Source organism: Talpa europaea (genome assembly GCF_964194135.1).
Source record: "Talpa europaea genome assembly, chromosome: 15".
NCBI classification, from domain to species: Eukaryota; Metazoa; Chordata; class Mammalia; order Eulipotyphla; family Talpidae; genus Talpa; species Talpa europaea.
The window spans coordinates 61,722,776-61,745,788 of NC_140083.1; the positions used below are offsets into that span (position 1 = coordinate 61,722,776).

General features: G+C 43.2%; 1 protein-coding gene across 1 annotated transcript in view; it reads left to right on the forward strand.

Moving 5' to 3' along the window:
• GRIN2B (glutamate ionotropic receptor NMDA type subunit 2B) overlaps positions 1 to 23,013 on the forward strand; it is a gene marked incomplete at both ends in the record, with an annotated part of 307,788 nt that overhangs the window by 189,588 nt on the left and 95,187 nt on the right. The window contains one exon of the mRNA XM_084256211.1: positions 8,634 to 8,748. Within this exon, the coding sequence (XP_084112337.1) occupies positions 8,634 to 8,748 (115 nt within the window). The remainder of the gene's footprint in view (positions 1 to 8,633; positions 8,749 to 23,013) is intronic.

Consider the following 23,013-nt stretch of genomic DNA (forward strand, 5'->3'; position numbering starts at 1 on the left):
GTGTTGGGTTTTTGTTTTTTTGTTTTTGTTTTTGATTTTGTTTTTTTTTTCATTCTTTGGGTGATATCTGGGAGTGGAATTGCTGGATTATATGTGGATTGTATATGGTAGATCTACTCAAGCTTCTGGGTTTGATACCAGATGGAAAATCAGTAAGTCCAGAAAAGAATTGTTCCCTGAACATATCCTGAACAGTACCCCATTTGCTGAAAGGATAAGATGGGTAGATACCAGGCCATTACAACTGTTGACAGAGTCACTCAGAGTGATTATTGATATAATGCTCTTCTGCAGAAGGTTAGTGTTCTCCACCTTTTTATATCTGAGCATGATTATTTGACAACTCCCAATAGGTGTCTTTATTTTCTTTCATTTCAGATAAAGCTAATTCATGACATTGAGTCATGAAACAGAATCTAGGTGATGGCTCTCAGTTCTCCATTGGTCAGCCTAAGGGGTAGAGAAGACTTTTTCATTGAAATAGTGACTTGATACATCACCATTTACCCCTCAAATAAACACTGTTCAACCTAAAGTGCATAAGGGCCAAAGTCCAACCTCACCACCAGCAGGAAAGGGGAAGTATATTAAATTTATAGCAGTCAGTCTCCAAGATATTTTAATCTTATTAATTTAACACCATGAGTTTAGAATTTAAATAATAAAGATATAGACTAGCCCAAACTTGAATCTTTTATGATTTGTGAAGAATGGCTTACAAAATAATTAATGTATAAACACCATCTCAGAAAATATATTTAATCCACTGGAAACAAACTATTTTTAACACATGTCAAATAATTATAAATTAATATTACAATCTTCTCTTTAAATTAGTTTATCTTGATGTTCTTGACTTGATGTTCTTGAGGAAAAGAGTACATTTGACAACTTAGGAAACTGGTGTTTCTAATTCTTTTGCTCACTGGCATGATTTTTAATATTCTTTTATATGACATTATATGTCAAAGGAAACTTTTCAAAGTTCTTCAATTCCTTTTCCTTAAAAAGAAAACCATCATTGGCAAGAATAAAATAATTCATGTGCCTTGAAAAGCTTGTCACACAACTTTGGAACTGGTAGATCTAGGATTTGAATAAACGTTGTCTGACTGTAGCATCCTGGCCTTTAAATGCCATGCTCTCCTGGCTGTTGGTGATGGTGATGATGGTGGTAGAGTGGATGTGAAGAGTGTATATCTGTTGCCAGGTTGTGGGATTCAGGTTTTGGGGTCCCTTGGTTCTCAACTATGGCCATGAAAGAATTCAAAAGCAAAGTTCGTTTAGTGATAGTACACCTGGGAAAAAGTTCAGGCAGAGTCCATAGAAGAACAAGTGGGAGGCATAGCAGGACTCCAGGCATGTGTAAGCCTCCCTGGGGCTTACACATCAGGCTCCCCCACTGTGTAGTTTTATTACCAAGACAACAGATTTGGCTTTGCCTTCCCCCTTTGGCACTTTTTGTGCTCTTTGGGCTTTATTGGTGTTCCTATAGGTTGACGTGGGGAACGGCCTTCTCCCCTTTCGGCATTTCTTGGCTGTCCCTGGGCTTCACCAGCTCTAGCAAGTATTTCTGGGGATCCTGATAGAGTTAGCCATTTAATTTTCTTTAGGCATTGCCCTCCCTGCCCTAAATGTCTAGAAATTCACTACTTCCCATTCTGAATCATATATTTTTTTCTGTTTCTTCTTATTTCCTTCTACCAGCATTTTGGAAGCATTGTATTCACTGTTTATCTGAGTATAGGATACCATATTAATGACATCTGGGTTTGAACCCAGAAGAACCTGCTGGTAAGTTTAGTGGAGGATTGTTCCCTGGCCATGGCCTGCACGTTGACCATGTTATACTGGATAGGTCACTTTGGATTCATTTTTAACAACTATGAATTTCTGAATTGGGGAAATTTCTTTTTACCTGCCAACTGAGAACATCTACTTTTTCTATATCTTGGCCTCTTTCTTCCAACACTGGTGTCTTCAGCTACTTGGGTAGCTTTCAAATGTATTAAAGTCCATTAGTTCTAATCTTGGGGAATTGTTTCCACTATTTGTAGAGAAAGCATGTGTATGAAATAGAAATTTCTTAAAAGAGTCCCAAGAAAGACTTTTAGCAAGATTTGTGGTCTTGCCGCTCGGAGGATGGTGTTTAATAATGTAGTAGACGTAGTGCTAACCAAATGAAATGCAGAGGTAGAGAGCATGTCTAGGGAGCATCCCTGGAGCATCTCTCATCAAGCACGTAGACTGGTGTGACACAGTCTGCATTAGACATGAGGGAGCTGAAGGCTTGAGAAAGTCAGTGGTACACCAAGCATAGAGTTACAGTGTTGAAATTTTTCAGAGGTAGAATCTTGTAATCAGGGGTTCAAGAATTCAAGTCTCTTGCTTGGAACTATGTCTCTCTGACTTCACTCTACATTGGCAGAAAATGGAGACCAAGAGCTGTGAGAAAATTTTACCATGTTTGAGGCAAGGTGGTGAGACGACAGGGTGGGGGGGTGGGGGTGACGATGCTTAGAGGCAGTTCTAGCTCTGTAATTGGATCTTGGTCAAGTCACAGAACCCTTTTGGACTTCATTTGTTTCATCTGAAAATAAAAGGATTGAAAGCTATGAATGACATACCTCTATTTTTACCAGATTAGTAGACATTAATTTTAAAAAAGTGTACATATTTTACCAGGCAAGTACAGAGGGCAAAGTGAATATTGTGGTGTCAGGGCTCTTGAGTTGCCAGGAAAATTCTGGCTGAGCTTTTTTGAATACCTCCCACTTGGGGAATACACCTAAATCATTGCTTCAGCCATCACCCAGGCAGTGGATGAGCTCTGAACCTCACAGTCATGGCCAGAGAGGCATAGGGCATCTCTCTAAGCTTGACCCCATTAAACCCTTTGAGTATGTCTTTGGCCATTAAAGCAAATGTATTGGCTCTCAGCCCGCCGGGATTCTGAGGCTCCTCAGCAAGGCGTCAAGCAGGAAGTGAGATGGATTTTATTTTACGTCATCTGTGTGCGGGATCTGCAGTCCAGGGTGTGACGTGCAAAGTAAGGATCCTCACCTGGCACCCGCACCTCAGATAACGCTGGCATGAGAAGGCCAACCTGAACACCGGATTTCAACTGCAGTCCTGAACTGGAGGTCACCATACCATACCCTAGCTTCTCGGGGCTTCTTTTCTCCTTTCTGAAATAAGAGTTGTCAAGGGGTAGCTTCATTTTCTTTTACTTCTAGCTGTTTGAGATTCTGCATATTAGAACTTTCACACACGCAGTCAAGCTTCTTGTGAGTCATCCTACATCCTAGAGAGAAATCAAGCAATTTTTAAATATACCTAGATGGGGCTTCCAGGGGATTTGCATCTTATGCTCCGAGCTTTAGAATTTGGCTCCCACTTGAGGCTGGGCTTTCTGACTGAGTGTGAGAATCACATGTGTAGGAAAAAAACAAGTAGCCGTGGCATCTCCTAGTCTTAATTATAGCTTACTCCTTTACTGAGAACCTGACATGGAAGGTTTGAGATTTTAATTAATATTGAAAATTGAAAAAGTACAGCCAGATCCAAAGGTACTTGGATATTTTCACATCTTAGGGAAGGTTAAATTGATTAGTACGGCCATTTGACCTAGTTTATCCTCCATATCTGGCAGGCAGTCTGCATCTCTCCACTGTATTCCATTGATAATGGGGTCTTGTTAAAATGTAGTTAGCAAACTTTTACTCACTGAGATGCAAAAATGAGGCAAGTTCCTTTTTTTAGACACTTCAGTCATGCTAATCTCTTCATTTTCTACTCATTTCATATTCTATAACCTTTTATCTTTTTATGCGGTAAATTTTTTATTGAGGTAACACGGGTTTTGCAACATTGAGTTTCAGGTGTACAGCATCATAATTTTACTTCAGCATGTGCCACCCAAAGTCTAGTTTCTATCAGTTAGCATATAGCTGGCCCCCTCTACCCATTTCTGTGTCATGATTTGCATGTTTTTTTCCCCTATTGCCTCATAAGATCCTCACAGCAGCCTCATCTGTCAATCTGGAGGTAAAATGGCTTTTCCATTTTAAACAGGAAAAACTGAGGTTCAGGTGCCAAGTCCACATGGGTAGAAGTCCACACTCTCAATTATTTTTTCACACTTTTCATTACTGATGGATGGATTGGTTTGCTCTCCTGTCCAGAGAGCATCACCCTTGCTCAAGATGAGTGTGTATTTGCAAGCTCCTCACTATCAGCTCAATGTTGGCACCTCAGCAGGGATTACTCAGAAAAACACAATGTGAACGACAAACACTGCTGAAGGATAGGAATGATTAAAGGAAACTTTGGAGGAAAATATTTTTCATGTTGTCATGAAATTGTATTAATATTCTTGGTGAATATGAAATATGTGAGAAGTGGCTGGGTAAAATGAAAAGGACATGTGGAGCTGGAAGAGGAGGAATAAATCCCACAAAGAGAAAAAAATTATTTTTAAGACTTATTTTTTATACAAGAACTGGGGTACAGGCCAGAGCCGCGAGAGGGTGAGAGGATTCACCAGAGACAGAGTGGGGAAAAGAACAGGCAGACTGATGAAATACACTGCTGAGGGGAGCAGCGGGCGTGACAGGAGAAGTCTAATGTGCCATGTGGGTATCTTCGTGGCTAGCTGGGAATTGAACTCATGCTGCAGAGGCAGTGGACAGCTTCACAGCACTGCGTTCAACCCGCTGAGCCACCAGGGAGGCCCCAAGAGAAAAAATTTTAAGAGGAATCAGAAGGCCCTAGAACAGAGAGCAAAGTTTGAATTTCTCAGTGTATACACTCAGTGCAGTGCTGTCCCCATCAAAGGAGCCATCTTGAGAGGCTCTTCTTATTCATTTCATGCTACTTATTACTTCAATTATTTTTGGAACTTCTTTTTCATAATTGCCTTCTGAAATGCTCACTTTCTTTTAAATATTCTTAATGGTGTTTTAGATAAAGTCAAAATTATTCAGAGCCATGTCTAGTGAAATGGAGGGCACTTAAGGCAGGTAATTTATTTTCCTCTCTCCTTTCATTCTTTCTTTCCTGTGTTCCCTCTTTCTCGCTCCCCGCATCCATCTTCCTCTTAGGCAAGCTAGCCGGTGATGGATATCTCTCTCCCTCCCTTCCTCCTCTTGCCTATCTCTGTCTGTCTCTCCCTTCTCCCTCTCTTTCTTCCAAAATTTTCTGTTTCCCAATCTTCTCTGAAACCTTCCAGGTTATTCTAAGCCATGCAGTATTGTGGTAGTAAGAACATATTTGCCAAGTAAATGATGTTGGATACTTAAATTCTGGTTTGTTACTTTAAAATATTTTATCTTGTGATTTTGTAATTATATCCCTTGGAATGAGTGATACAGAACTTCGGTTGGAGTGTTGAAGTTTGTGTAGGCAGCAGGAGACCTGAACTTTATTTTCTAATTAGTGATGGGCTTGAATAAGCAGCACTGAGATGAGATGAGAGCTGAGAGCAGTGCAGGGAATGGAGAAGATGCCATGTGGAACATTGCTTTGAATTAGAGATGCTGTCCCCACTGGAAGTATCTAGAGAGAGTAGCCAAGGGGATCAGATGGTCAGGGGTCTTGAACCCATTCACATGATAACTACATGAAAGAACTGGGCACTTCAAACCTGATGTGGCCTGCGAGAATCAGGGTGGTATGGGGGGAACTAGAATGTGATTCTAAATGTTATTTCTGCTCTTAATTAGTTGTGGGACATTGGGCAAATAAGCTGACCTCTCTGTGCTTGGATTTATTTATCTCACAAGTTAAAATTAAAAAACTAAACAGGCTTAAGATTTTCAAAAATTAAAATTTTATAAGGGATTCATGATGTCTTCAAATGCTTCAGGAACTCTCATATGGAGGAGGAATTAGATTAAGACTGCATAAGGTGAGCAGATTTCAGCTTGATGTGAAAGCAAACTACCCAACAGTAAGATGCCTACCAGGAGGGTAGGGGGGCAATGATGGGCTCCCCAGCAGTGGACGTATTCAAGAAGAACTGACAAGGTCAACTTTTGGATGTCATAATGGGGAAGCAGAAACTGTCAGAAGTGCTAGGCAGGTTGATGATGAAAGTCTCCTTCAATTCTGAGATTCCGGGGCTCTCTATTCCTTTGAGGACCCCCGTGTTCTGGATTGCATATGTGAAGCTGGACAGCACCAGGGAATGGCAGACTTAACTATCCCTGGAAGCTCTGGCAATGGCAAGTGGTACAGGCAGATTTGGTTCACCATGTCTGGTCATCTTTCAGTGCCAGAAGGATACTTACCTAGTAGTTTCGTTATTTAACCTAATGTTACTTAGAAGTGTCAAAAAAGGGTCTTGCGATTTCATCAAATGAGAAGACTTCATGGGACAACTTTAAGCTGCCCTCAGGTAGTCTACTCCTCCCCTTCATTGTATCAGGAAGCCACTATTGGTCGCAGCTTCCAGGCCCTGGAGAAACGCTCATGCAATGACCAGATACCCCCCTTGCTTCTCAGCAGTAACATCTTATAGAGGCACTGGGCCCGAGGCTCTGGAGTAGGATGTCATGCAAGCAAGAGCTAATCAGTATTGACTCCCTGGCCCTTATAGTAAAGGCACATTAATTACCCAAAGCCCAGTTGCATTAATGTGGTTGTAATGAGCACACCCATGGGACTTCCCACCGAGGGCACTCCTCATCAGGTCGGAGCAGCCAGCAGGGGATGAGGTGAGGTGCGGGTGTTGAGGAAGACAATTTCATTGGTCTCACTCGAATTATTGTCAGAGTTTCTGCTAATTTGTGTGCCTGCACCTGGAGCACGCTGTGCATGGCTCTCCCTCCAGTCCCCACCCCAGTCTCTCCTGTTTACCGTACACAGTGCAGCAGCCCTGGTCTCCAGATGCACCTTATGGAGCCAGGTGCCTGCCTGCTGGCAGCATCTTGCAACTGTTTCTCCTATCCCACTCGTCTAAGTTATCTGTCTGTCTGTCTGATTTTAGATTATGTTTCTTGAGGTATTGTCAGTTTACAACACTGTATGTTTTTCAGGGATATAGGTTCCCATCTCTGCAAATGTATATTATCACACCACACCCATCACCGAACCACCAGTAATCCTCCACCATTGTTTGCTGGGCTCCCCACCCTCCCCTTCTGGTAGCCTCAGCATAAAAATAGGCTGAAAAGACACTTTTCCAATGACCCATGAGCATGACCCATTTCAAAAAGTGACCCATGAGTGTGACTCATATCAAAAAGACCACCAACAACAAGTGTTGTTGAGGATATGGAGAAAAAAAAGAGCTTTCATACCCTGTTGGTGGGAATGTAGATTGGTCCAGCCCTTATGGAAAACAGATGGAGAATTCTTAAAATATTATAAGTATGTCTGTCATGTGATCCAGCAATCTCTCTCAGCGGTGTCTCCCTGAAGGATACAAAAATTGATGTGAAGGTATATATGCACCCTGTGTTCATTGCACAGTATTTCTTTTTTTTTTTTAAGATTTATTTTATTTATACAAGAGCTGGGGTACAGGCCAGATGCACGGGAGAGTGAGAGGATTCACCAGAGACAGCGGGGAACAGAACAGGTGGACTGATGAAATACACTGCTGAGGGGAGCAGTGGGTGAGACAGGAGAGGTCTGCTCACCATGTGGGTTGCTCCAAGGCCAGCGGGGATCGAACTGGCACTGCAGAGGCTGCGGACAGCTTCACAGCGCTGCGCTCATCTGCCTGCGCCACCAGGGAGGCCCCCATTGCACAGTATTTCTAAGTGCCAAGCAATGGAAGCAACCTAAGCATCCACTGACAGATGAGTGATAGATGTGTGGTATATACACAAATGGAATACTAATCAGTTCACAAAACAAGACAAATCGTGCCATTTGTGACAACATGGATGGAACTGGAAGGATTATACTAAGTGAAAAAACTCAGAGAGAGAGAGACAAATAATGGATGAATTACTCATGTGTAATTCATGTAGAGAAGCAAAACAAAAGAACAGACTCAATCAAAACAAATCCTTGAAATCATCTTGCAACTTCTAAAAGTATGTTGGGATCTTAGCAAGATTTGGAAAACTTATGCAGGTCCCTGGGGGGAGCAGAGATTCTGGGTTCCCATATGCAGCCTTCTCAGCAGTGTCTGGATACACTCCAATGTCCTGTCTGTCTCCACCGCCTCTGCCTTTTAACCCAGCTCCTTTTTTTTTTTTTTTGGTTTTTGAATAGTAATTGTTACCACTTAATGAGAGTTCCAGATCCCATGGCAAGGGATCTCATTTAAGTCTTACAAACCTAATAAAGTAGATTGCTTTATTACTTTTTTTTTTTTTTTTTTTGCCTATGGTAGATACAAACTGATGTTCCCAATACCAGGAATGTATTCAAAGTCATAGCTGTAGCCTAAAAACTCAAGCCCAGAACTTATTTAAGTTTCTGTTATCCTTTCACATTATTCCCAGTAAGTGGCTATTTGGTTGTCTGTTGTCTATGCAAATAGGAGCTCCAGGGGTGCCAAGTTTCTCAGTGGGGTTTGTAGAACCAGCTACTTGTCTGTCTCCATTCACCTTTCTCTCTCCTTGTTCTGGGCCTGCTTTTTCACACTCCTAACCTTTCATTGATTTTTGTCTTCACAGATATCTGATCAATGTCACTTTTGAGGGGAGAAATCTGTCCTTCAGTGAAGATGGCTACCAGATGCACCCGAAACTGGTGATCATCCTTCTGAACAAGGAGAGGAAGTGGGAGAGGGTAGGTCATGTCTTTGGCGATTTTCAAGCAAAGTCCAGGGTGCTGGGATATAAAATTTTACATGTGAAAGAAAGAGAGTTCCTTTGTTTTGTTCTCTGAGCTGGAGAGGGAGAGATCAATACTTGGAGAACACATTTCTCAAACTCTTATCTTCATTTCTTGCTACTTTGGTGAAAGAGATCACTTTCTTCACGAATTGACACTTTTACTGGTTGTGGTGCTGAGTCATGAATGTTCGAGTGGAAGCATGTGCATGTACTATAGAGCAGAGTTTGATGAAGAAACTGAATCAGTTTTGTTATTCAGATGTTGTGTTTCCACAAAAAATGGGGAGATCTATGAAACCTCACTTATGACAAAGAAATTGCATTTACTGTGACTGGAATCTTACTTTGCAAAAACCCTTCTCTAAATCTCCCACTGCCAGCTGATCATAGTGTCTCGAAATGCTGCCTTTAGAGATTAATTTCTAGGGTGACTGGGTTCAATTCCCAGCTCCCCTACTCACTAACTTGTCAATTTAGGAGCGTGGACGCATCTCTTAACTGTTTAGTGTTTCCACTTCCTTGTCTGTAAAATGGGAAGTTATAATAGTACCAAACTCACAGGATTGTTATGAGGATGAAATATGTTAATATGTGGGAAGGACTGGTAAGTGTTCAATAGTCAATAACTCGTATTACTATTCCTGCTTCCCAGATAAATACAAAAATTCCTGAGAGTCGTGTCATCCTTGGTGTTTCTTCAAGTGTGTTCTGTGGGGTGCTTGTCCCCTTGAAAGGCTTTTCTGATGAATGACTCTGCCAATAAATAAATTTGAGACATGCCCTCCACTATTTCTCATTCTGGGAGAATCTCAGAACATACTAGCATTAGAAGGTTCAGAGGTGTCTAATGGCAAAGAAACATCTTTAAGTTTTCTTACTCTGGCATTTCCCCAATTTATTTTCTCACCAGATTCCTTGGCTCATGAAATTCATATTCTGTGAAGCATGTAGGGAAATACTGGTTTAAGGCAGTTTCAAGAGACCTTGTGGGCCAGTGGGCTTACTTTGAGAACGAGGCTCCAAGAGGTCAAGTGGAGACCAAGCTGTGTTTATTCAGAAGTGTAGCCAGGAAGGGAGATGGAGATAAAGTTCTCGAAATGGGCAGCGTTGTCACAGACAGCCTGGGCGGGTGATCCTGTGCCAACCCCCTGTGAACCTGGGCTTGCGTGGTGAGGGTTGTAGTTCCCACCACAGTGGGAAGGCATCTGTCTGTCACGCAGCATCTGTCCCAGGGCCCTGCGACCGGCTCATTGATGCCTGGTGTACTTGATGACAGTCTCTCCCTCCCTGGAGTTATCATTTGTTCAGAAATGGTTCTTCCCTGGGCTCCTGCTCTTCACCCCAATCAAGCTGCTTTTCTGCTGCTGTGGAGACATAATAATTTAAGAAGTACTCAGGGTCCCTCATGTATAACACACTCTTCCAGATCTCTCCAGAAGAGGAGTTATTAATAACAGCGGCTTCATGCATGGATGATGAGATGTCCGGCTGGGCAGCCTTCACGTGGTCTGAGGATGACTGTTTCAAGTGTGGGGCATCTCATGCTCACCTTTCTCACTGCTGATGGTCGCTCACAATGACTTGTCTCCCTTCAGCTGGAAGGCATGGCTTGGGAGACCCACACACCCCTTCCCCAGACTAGACCCTCCCCCAGAGGTTTGGATTCCTTCCTTCCTTATTATTCTATCTTTACTCTGGTGCTTGAATTTTCTTCCTTCTGATTGGCCCTAGGAAGCATGGATTGACTTTTCAAATGGACCTCCCTGCCCGTGATGATCCCCTTTATCCTTTCAGATCACCCTGAGCCAGGCTGTGGGGATGAGCTTCTAGATTGTGTTCTTTGCTGCCCAAACCTGCTCAAGGCCTCTGTGCTTTTTGGGTTGGATCCAGGCTTGTCTGTTCTTGCTTTTAAGGCTCTGGCCTACCGTCCAGGACCAGTCTCCTCTTCTCTTCACTTCCTATATCTCCGTCAAGCTGTCATGGGCTCCTCTCTGTCCCGAGAGTGTGTCCTTGAGCTCTTGCTCCTGTGCAACATGCCTTGATGTTTCCTGTTCCTGCAATGAATTAGCCAATGATCCACTCACAGCCCTCCTTGCAACACAGTTAAGAGGGTCCTGTCCCCTTCCCTGATATTTGACTGACATGGCACCTCGCACTCTCCTGTCCCCTGTGTCTTGCCCATGCTGCAGCAGCAGCCCCCATCGTAGCTGCCTGAGTTTTGAGCTGCGTGCGTGCTTCCAGCGGGTAGAGCTGCGTGTTGACATCATCATGTCCTCCCGGCAACCCGGAGGAGTGTGTTTTATAGAGCAGTTCAAGAAATACCAAATGAATGGGAGTCATTACATAATATGAGAGTCTCAAATCTATCATTAAGAATCCAAATGGATACTGTTGTCCTTGATACAGGAGTTATTTATGTGTGTGAGATGGGGGGAGGAAGGGGGTGAAATCTCTAATGTAGTTTAGTTTTCATAGATCCTTTTAAATATATTCAGGGAACTTGTTTGAAGAGGTTTCATGGTTAATCATTTTGTAAGGTGTTTGGGAGAGGCTGGGATCATAGATCAGAATGTTTTCACATTGACTTGGCGAAATCAGGGATCATTACCAAAGAGAGTGTCTCCTGAGGTCACAGAGCCTTGCAGCTCCCAACTTGGGTTCCCCTCTTAGGCACCATTTGGGAAGATGGGCACAGCAGGAGCCAGGCCCAGCTCCTGGGCATGTCTGGGATGTGGTGTTGGGACTGTGCCTCTTCTGTGTTCTCCAGACCCTTCTGTGTTCTCAGAGCTGCTACTTGCTCTGCAGAAGGCCCCCTGCTGTTTGGGAAAGAGTCAGTGTCTGTGGGTGGAAACCAAGCAGGGTGAAGATTGTGCAGGTAGGAGGTAGCCACTCAGGAGACAAGCCGGGAAGATTTGTGGAAGAAACGTGGGCTAAGAGACAGGACTCTCAGCTTTCAGTCAAGGCAACTAGCTGTGTGACCTGTTCTTTTCTTTTCTGGATCTTTCTTTCCACATATCTAAAATGAGGGCATGAGAGCAAGAAGATTTGAGAGTCCTTTCCAGTTCTCACTTCTGGGATTATAAATTCATGTTGTAAATGAGTAGGAGCATGGTCCGGAGATTGGGTAGAGCTGGACAGACCAGAGGAAACTGAATTTGTTTGTAAGGCGGGTAGGTCCCCAGACCTATTTATCCTTCTTGTCATTGAGATAAATATCACTTCCTTAAAAGTCCTTCCCTGCTGACCTGAGCTAATGTAGCCACCTATTCCTTCTTTTACAGCAGTTTATTTTAATTCTCTCTGATATACTTACTACCATATGTTTAACTTTTTTTTAACTTGGTTTGACATATTAAGTTTTATATTTTCATTTTTTACCTCTTTGTTTTTTTTATTTAAATATTTTATATAATTCTTACATCTTTTTTCATCTTTGCACAATGTATGCATTTTCATTTTGGTTATATTCCCCATACAATTGCACCCTCCCCCCTTATTTAGACTCCAGTCCTTTCTTCCCGCCACCCCCCGGCCCCGGATTTTGATTTTTACTTTGTTTTGATCAGTCTTTTTCCTGGTCTCTTATTTAGGTTTTCTAAATTCCTGCTATGAGTGAGACCATCTGGTATTTTTCTTTTTCTTTCTGACTTATTTCGCTGAGCATGATCCCTTCTAGCTCCATCCACGTTTATCTGTTTTGATTGCTGAGTAATAGTCCATTGTGTATATGTACCACATCTTCTTGATCCAGTCAAATATTTTTGGGCATTTGGGTTGCTTCCATAGCTTAGCTATTGTAAATAGTGCTGCTATAAACATAGGGGTGCAGGTGCCCTTTGGAATTACTGTTTCTGTGTCATTTGGGTAAATACCTAGGAGTGGAATTGCTGGATCATATGGAAGCATTATGTTTAGTAGTTCAAGAAATCTCCATACAGCTCTCCATAGTGGTTGGACCAGTTTGCACTCCCACCAGCAGTGCAGGAGAGTTCCTTTTTCTCCACAACCTCGCCAACATTTGAAATTCATATGGAATCACCAAAAACCCCAAATAGCCAAAGCTCTTCTGAAAAAAAAAAAAAAAAAAAGGAATGGAGGCATCACACTCCCAGACTTCAAACTATACTACAAAGCCATAATCATCAAAACTGCATGGTACTAGAACAAGAACAAACACACAGACCAATGGAATCAAATAGAAAATCCAGAAATAAACCCACAGATTTCTGGTCAATTAATCTTTGACAAAGGAGCAAAGAATATGCACTGAAGCAAAGAAAGTTTGTTCAAGAAATGGTGCTGGGAAAACTGGGTCGCTACATGCAAAAGAATGAAGCTTGACCACTACCTCACACCATGCACAAAAACCAACTCAAAATGGATTAAAGAAGTAGACATAAGACCTGAAACCATAAAATACATAGAAGAAAATATAGGCGAAATACTACATGACATGCACATCAAAGACATCTTTACAGACACATCACCCAAAGCAGTGAGAGTGAAGGCAAAGATAAACAGCTGGGACTATATCAAATTAAAGAGCTTCTGCACAGCAAAAGAGACAATAACCAAAAGAAAAACCCCACCGACTGGGAGAAAATTTTTGCACACAACACTAATGATAAAGGACTGATCACAAAAATCTACAAAGAGCTGATGAGACTCAACAAAAACTAAGAAAATAATCCAGTAAAAAAATGGGCAGAAGAGCTAAAAAGAAACTTCTCCAAAGAGGAAATGCAAATGGCCAACAGGCATATGAAAAAATGTTCAACATCAGGGAAATGCAAATCAAAACTACAATGAGATACCATCTCACATCAGTGAGAATGGCACATATTAAAAAAATTAGCAACAACAAATGTTGGCAAGGTTGCGCATGTTTAACTTATTGGCCTGTTTCATTGCCTGTCTCTTCACATGAAAACAGGTGCTTCCTGGGGCAAGGACCTTGCTGACCTCTATCATCCTAGTGGTCACGGAGAGTCTCTGGCTCAGAGGGATCATTCCAAAAATAATTGTTAAATGAAGCATTGGTAGGCTTAGGAGATTTAGAATTTTGACCAGCCATTTCACTTCTACCTGAAAATCTCCCATTTGAAAATTGTGTTTTGGTGAAGAGGGTGTGATAGCACCATCTCTTCCACGTTGGAGTGTGGTTTGGGGGTGAAGGCACACTTTCCCTACAGCTGTGCCTACACATTTCTCGACCACAAAGTGCCAGGTCAAGGAAGAGCCTTTCAGTTGGTGTGAATCATGTGATAAGATTTAACAACATTCCTCCAGGTTTTAAGAGGTGGCCTCAGAGCATCTGCATTATCAACTTGAATGATTTGAAGTCAAGGCCACTTCATCTGGGGACTGAGCTGGGCTTCTGAAACCAGAAAGGACAGAGTTCATTTCCTTCCTTGCCATCTATGCAGGCAGAATGATAATGTTCCCCGAGTCTGTTTTACTTTTTTCATAAAATAGGGCTTCACATGAGGTGGTTATGAAGATTCAGGGAGATTTTGTAGTAAAACAGCAGTTAATAATGACTGACATGTAGCCAGTACTCAGCAAATACAAGTTGGTAGCCCCTACCCACTTGCCTTTAACTTTTTAAAAGATTTTATTATTTATTTATGCATACAAGAGCTGTGGGGTACAGGCCAGAGGTGTAGGGGGGTGAGAGGATTCACCAGAGACAGAGTGGGAAACAGAACAGACAGATCTACTGAAATACACTGCTGAGGGGAGCAGCGGGCAAGACAGGAGAGGCCTGCTGTGCCATGTGGGTAGCTCCCTGGCCGGGGATAGAACTTGTGCTGCAGAGGCTGTGGATAGCTTTACAATACCGAACTTAACCTCTTGTGCCATCAATGAAGCCCCCTTTTTTAATTCTTAAGGTAATTTTTTAAGGTAATATTTATTCATGGTGAAAAAAAAAATCCATGGTGCAAAAGAATAGTAAAAGAGAATGTTGTCATAACATCTGTGATCCTTGGCTCCCCCGGTCCCTCCCCAGCACTCCTACTGTTTCCACTGTCTTGTATATTTTCTCTGAAAATAGTCCCAGCCTCTCCACAGTCTGTGTATCTACTCAACCTCCTTTAAAACAACACTCTTGTGTACCTTTAATGGGCTCCTACATGAGGAATCACTAAGGAGGTGGGGTGGGAGGCTGCACTAGTAACGATTCTGATCTCTGGGTCAAGTTATGTTCTTGGGAAGCTAAGTCCATCTCTCGTGTGTAGGAATGTAGAGAAGAGCATTTAAACACATCCCCATGTATGCACACGTATGCATACCCACGCAGGCATAGCACGGTGAGTGGGAAGGGTCAGGAAGGTGGAAAAAGAACTGTGTTCCCAGTGGGGTCACTGGTAAGTCTCTCTAAGTGGGGGACAGCTGCATCAACTTGCATTAAAAATAGTCTGGCACAGAGAGCAGTTCCAGCGAGCATTCAGACTCTGTCTTTATCAGAGCCTCTCATGATTTGCTTCATCGCTGCTGCGCTCTGCTGCCATTTAATCGCTCCTAAAATGGGAATAAAATAAAATGCGGTGGGGGTGTGTGTTCTGAGTAATGACTTCAAGAAATGATGACAGTGCGCTTTCTGGCTGAAAGATGTAAACAGACCTTAAAGGGACTGTCTGGGTCTGGCTGCCAGGCAGGGTTGGGTTGGCCTCTCTGCTTGTCTTTCCCCCAAAGAGACAAGTGTCTTTTATAAGTCCACTCTCTCTTCCCTGCCCTTCCTCTGGGGATGCAAACATTCTCTGCCTGGGTCATTCCTTGGGCTTCCCTAGCCCCAGTGTCCATCCTAGACTTGTGGTACTAAGATGTGGCAGCCACATCCACTGGAGAAGGAAGTACTAGAGGACAAGGGGCTTCGCACACCCTCCTGGGCCAGACTCCCACTCCTGAACTCATGGCCAGTACAGTGGGCAAAGAGGAGTCAAAAGGGTGTTAGAAGGAAGGCTCGAGAGCTGCAGCAGCAACCCCCATGTTAGCTAGAATATTCTCCCTGTGTCTGCAATGAATGACACAGGGAAGGGGTGTCGTGGGGTAGCCTGGTGTCCAGGAGACAGGACTAACTCCAGACTGGGGCCCCTCACTGGCATTAGCTCCTAAGGACTAGAGTCATCCTGTTCCACGGTCATGGATTTGGAGGTCAATCATTGCTGTTGCAGATACCAGTTGAAAGCTATAGGGTGGCAGGGGCTCCCTGCCCCCTCCCTTTCTCCTTTCTGCCCTCCCTCCCCCCCAACCCCTCGCTCTCTCGCTCACTCACTCATTGACTCACGAGCTGACAGAATGCTCAGATTGAACACAGGAACCCCTGTGGCTTTTCCACTCTGTCTGTGTCCAGCATAGTGTGAAAAGTGACTGAGTCGACCACCAGATATTTGGTGATGGTTTGAACACACCTGTACAAACAGTTTCTCTCCCAGCCTCTGAGGAGAGGCCAGAGAATATCCACGCTCTGGGCAGACTCTATAGAGGGTGTGTGAGGAGGTGAGGCCGGAGAGTTTGTTCTAGATCTCCTGGTAGCACCATTTGATCACATGCTATTTTTACTGACTTTGAACTGAGTACTCATATGCATCATCGGATTAAGGGATTAGAGGGTGGGATCCATGAAGAAAGGCTGTGGGAATTGGGGTCTTTAAGGGGAAGATGAAAAGACAACGAGGTGATGACTTACTCTCTTTAAGTGGATGGAGAAGGATGGTACCAAGTGTTGAGATCAGCTGTTCACTGTCTCCTCAGAGACAGAACCCCAGCAAGTGGGCTTAACATCAAGCAGAGAGGATTTATATGAGCTATAGGGAGAATTTCTTAGTAGAACTATTGAGTATCTGAGCTGTTACCAACACTAGGAGATGACTTTGGAAGTCATAAAAAATCGGGTATGTCCTCATCTCTCTGTAATGTGCAATCCTGTCCATACAATAGTGCGTGAACTATGTGGCTTGGAGAGCTGCCCTCCTTCCTTCTCTCCTTTCCTTCTTCTTTTCCTCCAGCCTTTCCTCCCTTCCTCTTAAGGAAAGTGTGTCCCCCAAAGCCAAGGACAGCTTTCATCCATCTCATTAAAATTTCATTGAGATTTTCTGCCTTATTTCGCTGAGCAAGGTCCCTTCCAGCTCCATCCATGTTGCTGCAAATAGCATGTGTTTATCTTTTTGATTGCTGAGTAATATTCCATGGTATATATGTACCACATCTTCTTGATCCAGTCATCTATTTTTGGGCATTTGGGTTGTTTCCATAGCTTAGCTATTGTAAATAGTGCTGCTATAAACATAGGGGTAGAGGTGCCCTTTTGAATTAATGATTCTGTGTCCACTGGAATAGCTGGGTCGTATGGAAGCTCCATCTTTAGCAGGTTGAGGAATGTCCACACATTTCATGACAGTTACCTGTAATTGGCTCCTTTTCCTCCCTCCCCTCCCCTCCCACACATAATTATTATTATTATTATTTTTAAAGATTTATTTATTTATACAAGCACTGGGTACAGTCAGAAGCGCGGGAGGGTGAGAGAATTCACCAGAGCCAGAGCAGGGAGCAGAGCTGGCAGAAGGACCAAAGTACACTGCTGAGGGGAGCAGCGGGCGGCAGGAGAGGTCTGCACGCCATGCGGGACCCTCACCCAGTGGCCGGGGATCGAACTGGTGCTGCAGAGGCTGTGGGCAGCTTCGCAACCCAGCGCTCAACCGCTGCGCCACCAGGGAGGCCCCCACACATAATTATTGAGCACTTATCATGAGCCAGGCATTGCCCCCACCAAATATGTATTGCAGTTTTCCCAATGGTAGGGTGGGGCTGGGGAAACAAAGTACATTGCAAGGTGAAGGGCATGTTTTTGATGTGATTTTATCACCTAAGGAAATTTAAAAATCTTACTATTTCTTACAGGCTAGTAGTTGGGTGAATCTTTCATGTTGCTTGATTAGTAAAGACACTGCATATATGTGTGCGTGCGTGTGTGTGTGTGTGTGTATGTTTATGACAGTGGCTTATAGATGGGACCACAGGATTGCACTTTTTAGTTGTCTTTCTGAGTTATGATTATCATAGGTTCTCACTTCCCAGTGTTCCTTCTTGTTCCCTAAGCGCCAAAGTCAGGGACCCACCCTGTTTGCCTGGACCCTTTTCTGGGATTCCAGGAAAAGACCCCAGGAGGCCAACCCCTGGGAGCAACCTCAACACCACTGGTAGACTCAGTCCCCGAAGTCTAACTACTCCCCCCTGTAAAATAATTCAAAGAAGATATATTAGGGGAATAGACCTCAGAAATATTTTAGAAAGCTTGGTTGGCTTCATGTGCTTGTCATCAGCCACTGAGTGAAAAGGAGAAAAGAGCAAGTTAACCTTGGTTGACTTTGCTTTGGGAACCCGTACATGCTGATGGGGAGAAAACTAGGATTGAACGCAGACATAAGTGCTGGCTTAACCTCGGCTTAAGGAAATGTGGTAGAGAGGAAAAGTGTCCCCAAAGCCAAGGCCAGCTTTCATCCATCTCGTTTAAATTTTATTGAGATTTTTATTTCATGACAGTTATCGGCCTAGAGTCCTCTGAATTATCTAAGTAATTTCTAGGTTTTAACTTCTTTCAGTGATGGTATTGAAGAAGAGGTAGTGGCAGAGAGATTTGGGAGCATTTGTTTTTACATATGAGCAGAAAACAACATTTATGATTTCCTTACTGTAAAGGTAATTACTACTAAAGACATTTGGGGAGATAATATAAAATTTAACTCTCTGCATTCCTACAAAGAATTTCTATCTACACTTCAATTTTTTAATGGAGCTTTTTTTTTCTATGACTGCCTCCTATTCCACTGTAAAGATATATCAAATTTCTTTAAACTGGACCCTCCTGGTTAGACATTTGTGTGTGAGTTAAGTGAGATTCTGTTGCTCATGGGAAAGTAACTTCAGAGTTTCTGATAGTCCAGCTTTGATGCCATAAAATTGCTTTTCAGCTAACAAGGTTTGGTCACTTTTTTTGGTTGTCTAATGTCCCTAAACATTAAAAATGACAGCCCTTCCCTTGAGAATTGCTTGGTTATATTAAAACAGCAACAAGCAGCAGATATGGACAAGTGCTTTTGTTATTCCTGGTCTGCCAGGAATCCCAGGTTTCCCCTTTTTCATCTTCTGATTGATTATGCTGCCCCCTAACTTTGCCAATAAGGATATTTCTTATCTCTGGTAGTTCAACTCACACACATTGGTGTTGGCCATGTGGTTCATGTCTGTATGTTTCATCAAGTTGGGACTATTGTCTTGGGAACAGAGGACTATAAAATTCAGGTCCATATGCCCCAGGGTCTAGTAGCTCGTGCTTGGTGCTACGCTCATTTCTGCAGCTATTTCTAGCCTCTGCCCCAAATGACCAAGGAAGAGCAATTGCAATTCCTTCTTTGACCAGTGTGGGGGCAACGCCTAGTTAACTCATAAACCCACTGGCTAATATATGTCACGTGTATACCCCAGGCTGATATGCCTCCAGACTAAGCCATTGTCAGGGGGGTACTACTCCTTTCCTATCCTAATGCATTTCCCCACCAAACAAGTTAGTTTGTGCATACATCTAACACCACACTAAACTAAGCTGAGTTAGGAAGCTTGGCATTAAAGCTATAATATCTGAATATCCCTCACATATAAGCATGTCTCAGCTGAACCAAGCCCCAGAAAATCTGATTTTTTCCTACAGTGACAATGGGCCTGTGCAATCTCCACAGCATCTCTCCGCAATGCCTAGTTATGAGAGCTGACCGGGAGCAGTGTAAACAGGGAATTTACAGAAGGAGAGGATTCTGACCATGGAATGTTAACCCCCCTAATCAGATAGTAGTACAAAGATTTGAAAAGACATGTTGGCCAGTGATGAAAATAAATTGTCTTTAAGAATAAAAGTTATTAATATAAAACAGAGATGGCTCTTGCATAACCATCATAGAACTCAGGCTATTCAAGGTGATTTTATTAGAATTATTTCTGTTCATAATTAGGTGAGCATTTTAATTCATTCTGAGGAGAGAGAGAGGCATTGAGGTTCTCACTTTCCCTTCTTTTCTCCTCCCGAATGTCTGATCCATGAGTTCTGTGCAGCTGTGAAGGTTCTCCTGGCATGCCAGGTCTTAGCTCTGTCAGCTAAGTGCTCTAAAGGGTTAAACTTAAAGGGAGACTCTGTCAGAGGGGCTGGTGAGAGGGGAAAGTGTGATCTTGGGGAGGCAAATAGAAAAGAGAAAAGCACACGAGAAGCAGCCGTTGGGAGCGAGTGATAGATCCACCTCTGGGCGGGAAGCCGTTCCCCATGGAGCTGCTGTCCGTGGGCACAGCCTCCTCATTCACGCAAAACTGTGTTGTCCTTTCACATATTTTTACTCCAGAGGTTTGGTGTATCTCCTAAGTCCATCGTCTTCAGCTGTTGCTGTGATAACACCACTTATTCTTTATTCATCCCATAGGGAAGGGAGCTTGTTGGCAAAGGAACAAAACACCACTTCTCCGGTACAACTTCAGGTGGATGTTTAAGTCACCTCAGCATTCTCTTGATAGAGTATAGAAATCTCTTTGTAGAATATAGAAATCTCTTTGAAGAATAGTTAAACCTCTTTATAGAATAATGACTAAATCTTTTTTTTTTTTTTTTTTTTTTTTTGCTGTGGAAGCTAGAGAGATGTACAGTTTCTAACCTGGGATTAAGAGATTTTTAGGACGATTTGGCCACTAGCATATCACACATTAAATCAGCACTTTACTTACAAGGTGATTTATGAAGGGCTTAAACACATATGATAATATTTTGAGTCCTATTGGGATTTTGAGAAACACAAGTACAGATAAGTAAACTGAGGCTTAGTGCGATCACATGATTTGCCCAGAGCCACATAGCTAAAAAGTGACTGAGTTGGGTGTACCATTTGCATCTAACTCATTTTCAGTCTAGTATGCTTTTTTTCTTGACATGGAGTATAAGAGTGCAACTATATTAATGGTATCTTAGTATCATGATATCAGTGGGAATCATTTCACAGACCAGAGGTCAAATGACACCATGGAAATATGTGGGCCATATCACTCACGAGTTCTTCTTTTTTAAAAAAAAAAAAAATTATTCATGCATATAAAAACTGGGGTGTACATCAGAGGTGCAGGGGGGTGAGAGGATTCACCAGAAAGAGTGGGGAGCAGAACAGGCAGATCTACTGAAATACACTGCTGAGGGGAGCAGTGGGCGAGATAGGAGAGGTCTGCTATGCATGTGTGTTGTTCCCTGGCTAGCCGGGAATTGAACTCATGCTGCAGTGGCTGGCTGTAGATTGACAGCACTGTGTCCTTAACCCCTGTGCCACCAGAGAGGTCCCCACTTATGAGTTCTTAAGCCAACTGCCCTGCCTGGGCAAGGGAAGCTGTTAGCACAGACTCTGGCTGGCTACTTCAGTATAACATTTCCCTGAGACTAACAAAATGAAAAAGAGGGTGGGAAGAAAAGAAGGAAGGGAGGAGAAAAGGAAGGAGGAAGAGAGGCAAGAAAGATAAGGACAACAGCAAAAAGCTTTTTTGCATTTCTACTTCCCTGTTTCTCCTCACTGTCTATTATTCAACAAACAAGCCCTCCAGTATACACACGTCCATACATGTATGCATTCATGTAACTCTTCAATTTAGAGCAAGAACCTGTCTCCTCAAACGGTGATGACAAACCAACGTTCTTTCAATAACAGGCCAGAGCTATCTGCAGAAACAGCTGGCTAGCTCAGATTGCTTAGCGGGAAGCTTCTAGGAAAGACTTAGCTTCCACATTAGAATCTGCTCCAGTGCAGTTGCCCGGGCTGTTGCCCTATGGCCAGGCGCCCCGCAGCCACATGCCTCCATTGATCAGACAGATCTTCTGGAGGTGCTGGGAACTGTTGAAACACAAGGGGAATTTAAAATAGCTGACCTACAAAACAGTTCTTACCTCTTAGTAGGAGAGTGACAAGAATTTTTTTTTTAAAGATTTATTTTTTATTTATACAAGAGCTGGGGTACAGGCCAGATGCGCAGGAGGGTGAGACGATTCACCAGAGACAGAGTGGGGAACACAACAGGCAGACTGACTGAAATACTCTGCTGAGGGGAGCAGCGGGTGAGACAGAAGAGGTCTGAGGTCTGCTCGCCTTGTGGGTTGCTCCGAGGCCGGCGGGGATCGAACCGGCACTGCAGAGACTGCAGACAGCTTCACAGCGCTGCGCTCAGCTGCCTGCGCCACCAGGGAGGCCTGTGACAAGAAATTTTTACGTTACATAAAACACAACCAAATGTTTTCTGAACCTGGCTAGCTAACAGAAAGGAGTTTGGAGATCTTGTGTGGAGGTTCGCTAAGAGAAACATATACATGTTTGAAAGAAAAAAATAGCAAAATTCAATGGAAGAACAACAGTGATCTCCTGTGACTCATCATTGCCACTTGCATGTACCCCAGTGTGATTTTGGTTTTACTGTGGTACATAGGTTAGTTTAGGGACTGATGTTTTGTTTTTGTTTAATAATTATCTATTTTCATAGTTATCTTCTATCTTTGTCAAGAGAAGCTGGTTTCATATTGGCAGCAATGATATGAAATTTTCAATAAATGCATTTTTTAAATTTATTTATGCATACAAGAACTGGGAACAGGCCAGAGTTGCAGTGGGGGGTGAGCGGATTCACCAGAGACAGAGTGGGGAGCACAACAGGTCTATCTACTGAAATACGCTGCTGAGGGGAGCAGTGGGCGAGACAGGAGAGGTCTGCAGTACCATGTGGGGCACCTCCCTGGCCAGGGGATCAGACTAGAGCTGTGCTGGCTGTGGATAGCTTCATAGTGTTGCATCTTAACCCCCTGCACCACCCAGGAAACCCAATAAATGCAGTTTTAAATGGAAGGTGGTTTTATATATTAAGTTAAAAATAGTGGAGGTGGATCACAGATGTGTGGTATTTGAATGAGATTTGGGAAATGCTTTTATGGGGCAGTGTGCCCCTGTTCCATCTCCCATGTCATGGATTGCAAGCCAACCTGCCTCTGTGCCCTCACTACATTTAGCCTTCACACCAAACCTCACTGCCACTCGCAGTGAGATAGCCAGCTATCTCATGCTTTCATGCCTACATGCCTCGGCTTATGCTCTCCCCAGAGCATTGGACTATTGAATTTATTCCTTGGTGGGCACAAAACCCAAAAGGCATACTG